The sequence below is a fragment of the Oryzias melastigma genome, linkage group LG14, assembly GCF_002922805.2.
Source record: "Oryzias melastigma strain HK-1 linkage group LG14, ASM292280v2, whole genome shotgun sequence".
Classification (NCBI taxonomy): Eukaryota; Metazoa; Chordata; class Actinopteri; order Beloniformes; family Adrianichthyidae; genus Oryzias; species Oryzias melastigma.
Window position 1 is genome coordinate 25,121,696 of NC_050525.1, and position 6,696 is coordinate 25,128,391.

A 6,696-nucleotide genomic window follows, 5' to 3' on the forward strand; every position below is an offset into this window, starting at 1 on the left:
GATGCCATGATTCGTTGACCAATCGGTGACTAATCGACTTTTAGAAATAGTCGACGACTAATTTAATATTCGATTAGTTGTTACTTTATATTATATGGAGTCAGAGTGTAGTAAAGTTGAAAGTTATAATGGCGTTCTGCGAGTTTTTTGGAATATTTTGGCATTCATTACGTTTTTTATGCTATTATGGAGTTTCGCTAATATTTCAGCTTCTTGTTAGCTGTTTTTTTAGGCTAATTTTGAGTTTTTGTCTAATTTACGATTTTTTTAGGCTAATTTGGAGATCAGCTAACATTTCAGCTGCATGCTAGCTATTATGGCAAATTTAGGCTTTTTTTTGTTTTTTTTAGACTATTTTGGAGTTTAGCTAATATTTCCCTTACAAGATAGCTGTTTTGGCTAACTTAGGATTTTTAAGAAGTTTTTTGGCTAATTTGGAAATTAGCTAATATTCCATCTACATGCTAGCTGTTTCAGCTAATTTAGGATTGTTTCAGTTTTTTAGGCTAATTTGAAGTTTAGCCAATATTTCACCTGCATGCCAGTTGTTTTGGCTAAATTAGGATTTTTTTGTGGCTAATTTGGAGATTACCTAATATTTCAACTGCATGCTAGCTGTTTTAGCTAATTTAGGCTTTTTAGTTTTTTAGACTATTTTGGAGTTTAGCTAATATTTCAGCTACATGCTAGCTGTTTTGCCTAACTTACGCTTTTTGCAGTTTTTTAGGCTAATTTGCCATTTAACTACTATTTTGGCTGGCTATCAGCTTCAGTGTTTTCAGCTATCAACTTCAGTGTTTTCAGCTATCAGCTTCAGTGTTTTCAGCTATCAGCTTCAGTGTTTTCAGCTATTAGCTTCAGTGTTTTCAGCTATCAGCTTCAGTGTTTTCAACTATCAGCTTCAGTGTTTTTTTAGATATTAGCTTCAGTGTTTTCAGATATCAGCTTCAGTGTTTTCAGCTATCAGCTTCAGTGTTTTCAGCTATTAGCTTCAGTGTTTTCAGCTATCAGCTTCAGTGTTTTCAACTATCAGCTTCAGTGTTTTTAAGCTATTAGCTTCAGTGTTTTCAGCTATTAGCTTCAGTGTTTTCAGCTATCAGCTTCAGCGTTTTAAGCTATCAATTTCAGCGTCTTCAGCAGCCAAATTCAGTTTACAGCATTCAGACTAGGATTATTGCAGGCAATGCTATATATAGTTTTCAGTTAGTTTAAAGCTAATGATCTGTGTTTTACATTCACTTTGTGCATGACCCCATTTGTCGACTAATGTGGATGTTGTGTTAACTCTTATGGCCTTTCTGACACATTGAAACCGATAATCTGTAATGTCTGCAACTTTTCTGGATTTCTGGCTGCTAGAATCTTTAAATATACACATTTTATGAGCAGGAACTTGTGCTTATGTGTCTCCAGTTACAGTGAGTGAGAACTTGTTTTGCTCCGTATATGTAAATATATGTGATCAAGTAAGTTTAGCACATCTGTGGGAGGGATTTTTATTTTCATCCCATGCATTCTGAGTGTGCCGAATTGCATCCTTCTGTACAACAACACTTTTTACACCTTTGTGCAGCTTGAAATGTTAGTCAAACAGACAAAGAAGAGCTTTTTGGACATTTAATGACATGTTTAGGTCGACTGCTGCACTGAGGAAAATTGTATGGGAGGTTTCTTCAGTTCTCAGTGTTGGTAACAATTAGTGGTTTTTCCAGGGAAAAACACATTCCCCGAGGAGAAACCGAGAGCAAATGCAGGTTAAACTCAGCACTGTGGTAGCTCGCTGGTCACTGGTGGGGGGAGAGGACTTTAAATCAGACACATTTCAAGCATGAAACAAAAGCTGATTTTCTTGTTTTGGGCGAATCTTCCACAGCAGAGTTGGACCAAGGTCGCCTGAGCCGAAGCCAGTTAGTGTTGGCCACATGAAGGTTCCACGTCGAACTTTTCACAGATATCGAACGCAGATTTGAAACAGGGTTTTAGGCTCCCCTCGTCTTATTGCCAATGGAAACTAAAAGCTGAAAAGTTTGCAGTTCTGTCTTGCGGAGTGGCCGACGGGGAGTCACAGCAGCCAGAAGAGATTCCAGCAAGTGATAGAGAATTCAGAGAAAAGAGTCTTTTTATTTTCAGTGTTTGTTTTCTTTTTTCCTTTTTGAATGCCTCACTGCAGACATGCTTTCCAGAGTATCTACTGTTACAGATGCATTAGAATAAAACAAAATGATCAACTCTCAAGAAAGGAATCTGAGTGTGAAATAGTTTCCATCTTTCCACAGGTGCTCATATATTTTTCTGAAGTCAGATCCGGTCCATAACTCATTACTCAGCAGAAACTGGTGCATCTCAAAGCTGTTTATTACTTCTTTTCTCTATTTACAACAAAGGTAGGAGGCTTGAAGGCAGGACGTGCTTGATATACAGCAAATATATTTAAATTTTTTGTTAAGCTTTCCTACTTTCCTTTTCATCAAATGAAGAGTAACCGCTGACGGTGTATAAGACCTACATGAGTGAGTGTGGTATATCACCCATAGACAATGGCTTATTTCCGGTTCTAATGAAAAGAAGTCAATTCAGTTGCCATTTTTTTCACCACCATGTTGGAACCACAAAATGTCTGTAAGCAGTAATGAGTCTGAGGCAACGTTTCTATGGCAACCACTCTGGCTAATAAAGGGTGAGCTTGTATGAAGTCCACACCCCTACCAGTTTAAAGTGGGCTACACTAAATGCTGGACGTGGGGGGACCAGCAGGGTCTGCCTACCTTTATTGAGGTTTATGGTTTATAATCTGAATAACTTAAATTACACAGAAATTGTGAATAAAACTGGATTAGTACAGAACGACTAAAAGGACATCAAAGTAAGAACAAAATTTAAGTTAAAGATTTTTTTTCTGGTTACTATCAATGTCCCCAACCCTCGGGACGTGGTACCGGGTTAGGGTACCGGTCCATGTCCCGAGGGTTGGGACCCCTGATTAGCATATGCATCTTTTCCATGTCTAGCCCGGTACCAAGCGACCCTCGGACTGGCACCAATTCGTGGCCTGGAGGTTGTGGACCCTTGATATCAAAAATGGATGAGCCGAAGACACCCAAAACGCCATAAAGAGACATTGATGAGCCAGAACCATACCCTGTTGGCCTGTTATGCCAAATTGTTGGATCCACAGCTCCTCTGTTAAACCACCAACCACCCTTTCCCAAAATCGCTTCTCCCACGTAGCTTGCCTGAATGAGACGCCGACGTCTCCTTTGATAGATGATGGTAAGTGCCAGTGCGGTGGCAGAAATTTGAATGTACCTGCTGTAAATTTAAAGTATTGTTCACATCTATGTTTTTGAATGACTTATCGTGTTTGTTGAGTTTTGCGCATATGTGTAATGAAAACACAGTGAATGTTAGATACGTTATATACAGTCAATGCTTCTATGTAGAGATCAAGCTAAAAACCTGGTGGTAGCTCCTCCCACCAACACAGGAGCATCTAGGTATGAACACATATTTGGACATCCATTGAGCATAGAAACGAGCCAACAGACCCAAGTTTCAATTTCAGCGGGAATGCACCATCGGAGCTACATATATGTGTTTTTTTCTTATTTATTATAATTTTTTGGCTTCTACAACTTATACTAAAATATGGTAGCAGTTGTTTATTTCTCAGTAGAAGTCTATGGGATTTTGGCTTCTTGGAGCCGGGGGGTACCTCCCGTTTGGAACGCCAGGGGGGAGTGGTCACTCAGTCCAGTTCTCATATACAGTCAGTAACACAAATCTTCCATCTTCTTTTTCATATCTAAACCATCATTCTCCCTCTTTGGGGGGAATTTTACTCCACTCTGCTCTCAGACATCTTTCAATTTGCAACATCCCCCCCTTCCTAGACCAAAAAAAACCCACTTTCCATTTTCATCAATCGTCTATGAGGTCTCCCACTACTTCTTGCTGAAAATGCTTGGCTTTGTTCATAGGTAATACAGGGGGGAGAGGAAGAGTGTGGAAAATTGATTGGAAAGCATGGACTGGCAGCGAGGTGACTGCCCAGGGAGTCAAGAGGATTGGATGGCATGGCGGCTCGGAGGTGAGAAAGCTGCTCAAGCAAAGTAAAAGCTTTATTTGAACTGGCTCACCGTCTTTGGAAGCCTGGATCTTGGAGCCTTTGTGCTTCCAAATGATGGTGGGTGGCGGCGAGCTGACAACATTGCAGACTATGTCAGCAGTATCCCCCTCTGTGAACTCCTGCGGACTGGGAGCACTCTGGAAGGTGATCTTTTCTGTAGGGAAATAACTTCAGTGACTCTTCTAAAACAAAAAAGCAACCTGTGACAATTTTGGTATCTTTCTATAAATTAATTTAGCAGATTTTATTGAGGCTTTATTAAAAAAAGAAAGTCTTACGGAAGATCTTGACTTGGACTGTAGCCTGGGCTTCCTTCTCGCCGTCTCTGGCCACACACTTGTAGATGCCAGCGCTGTCCACATTGGCGTGATAAATGGTGAGACTTGAAGTGACCTCGTCGCTGCGGCTCACAGAAAGATCTTGCATTGAATGGAGGATCTTCTCACCGCTGGGAGTGTACCAGTCGATGTCTTTAGCCTCCCCGGTCACTGAAACACAGAATGATCAGCCGCTAAGGTCGGAGAGGTTTTCCAAAGGAATGAGGAGACAAAAGAAGGAAACAATGGAGAACTACTACAGCAAAAACCACTAAAATGCAGTTTTAAAGAAAAGATTAGTTTGATGTTAAGCATTAAACATTAATGGATTTTTTGTATTTAATTTTAATATGATTTTCCCAAATTCAATGGTCTGAACTTATGTATTTTTTAAATGAATTTTACTGTTTTTTTATGTATGTATTCTGATATCAACATGTATTTTATTTGATTGCTTTATAATTGCATTTCAAATCATTTTTATTGATATTTTAAATTTTAATTTAATTAGCTGTTTTTAGATTTTTAGGTTGACAAATTTAACATCTTTTTGGAAACAGCAGATAAAATAAAAATGGCGGCTGAGCTTATTCTGAGTCAATGGATGCGACACTTTTAATGTGTATTCCATGAGGAATTAATGAACAAACGACAAAAATGAAACTAAAGTATATATTTTGGCAATAAAGATTAATTACTAAAATACCATAAAAGATTATACATAAAAATGTGATTTCTATTCAAATTGAATTGCTACGAGAACAAATATTTATATATAATCCAATGTTTTTTTGGGTGAAAATATGAACTATTTTAGGAAAATGGCTAAAAATTATCAGTCATTGTAATCTTTTTTCTTGCTTTATATTTGTTTTATTTGTTTGAGATAAAAAAAATTAACAAACGAATCGCAGACTGGGAAAAATTAGTCGCGATTAATCACAATTATTTATTTATTTGTTTATTTTTACAGTATTTGCCGACCTCTTTTTAATCTGTGAATATTCATAGTATGAAATCACACACAAAACTGTACATTTAGAATGTTTATTTGTAATTAATGCTGTTAATCGATTAAAAAAAATAATCTGATAAATCACACCTTTGGATTGAGATTAATCACAATTAATCCTAATGTTTTTCTAGGTTAATTTTAAATGACAATATGCAGCTTTTGAACAAAAGACCATGGTTAAAATAAAAAAACATTCTAAACCAAAAATTAACACGTTAAAGTCCACAGTCCTAATTTTTTTCTTTAAATAAAATATTTCCACTGGTAATTTTCTCCATTTAATTTGTATCACTAAATCATCTGATGACAGCATCTCATCTCTCATTTATTAAGCCCTCAGTTTGTGATTGCCAAATTCCCGACATATTTTAGCCTGTTACATTTAATTATGAAATAAAATCTCTATTGTGTCATTTTATTCTCTCATATTTTTAATAGTAATTGTAAAAAAAATTAAATTATCACAAATTCCTTAGAAATTCTTTTCTGTGTTTGTTATTGTTACGGTGAGTTTGAGTGGAGCTAAAGTCTCCGGCTTGTCAGAATAGAGATTTAGCGGGAAAATCTGAGACAGGTGCAAGAAAGTGAAATATTCAGCAGAGACACAGGAGAAGTCACTATGTGTGTCGGTGTCAGCTGCCTCGCTCCCACTCCCTCAGTTGCATCCTAATCAGATATGACTCATCTCCTGTGTCAAACTAATGCGGGCTCTCCAAATACAGCTGCATCTTATTTTTGTCCTCGGGATAACCAAACACTTTAGACAAATGTCTGGAGCGTCAAGGACAATTAACAGGAATCTGAACGATCTGTTCTGTAGCTTTACTGCAGCTGTTGATTCTGGAGCAAAGTGGAATTTTAATAATAATAATAAAAAAAAGCTGATCAGATTTTAGGAGAAGGAAAGTTTGGTGGCCTAGAGCAGTACAGTAAGTAGAGCAGCTGAATGCTTATTAGCTAGTGCTGTTAGGAATGGTCATCCTTCTCCCATGTTTATGCTTTTCCTGACATAGAAAAAGGATCCTGACAAGCACAAAAAACAGACAAAAAAAACCCATCACATCTTAATTTAAGAGGTATGGAGCCCCTAGAGGGATATCAAAGTATTAAAAAAAAACAATTTAAGTAAAAAAAAATATTTTTTTTTCTAAAAATTGAAGTAATTTGTTGTTTGTTTTATTTCTGGTGTACCAGATAGTATACTTTGATAGTATATGATCTGGTGTGCACCAGTTAGT

General features: G+C 37.2%; 1 protein-coding gene across 12 annotated transcripts in view; it reads right to left on the reverse strand.

Moving 5' to 3' along the window:
• ncam1a (neural cell adhesion molecule 1a) overlaps window positions 1–6,696 on the reverse strand; it is a 368,133-nt gene that overhangs the window by 97,372 nt on the left and 264,065 nt on the right. For all 12 annotated transcript variants that reach the window (XM_036215208.1, XM_036215209.1, XM_024263349.2 and 9 more), the window contains exons 3-4: window positions 4,405–4,614; window positions 4,137–4,280 (exon numbers count right to left, since the gene is read on the reverse strand). In XM_036215208.1, the coding sequence (XP_036071101.1) occupies window positions 4,137–4,280; window positions 4,405–4,614 (354 nt within the window). The remainder of the gene's footprint in view (window positions 1–4,136; window positions 4,281–4,404; window positions 4,615–6,696) is intronic.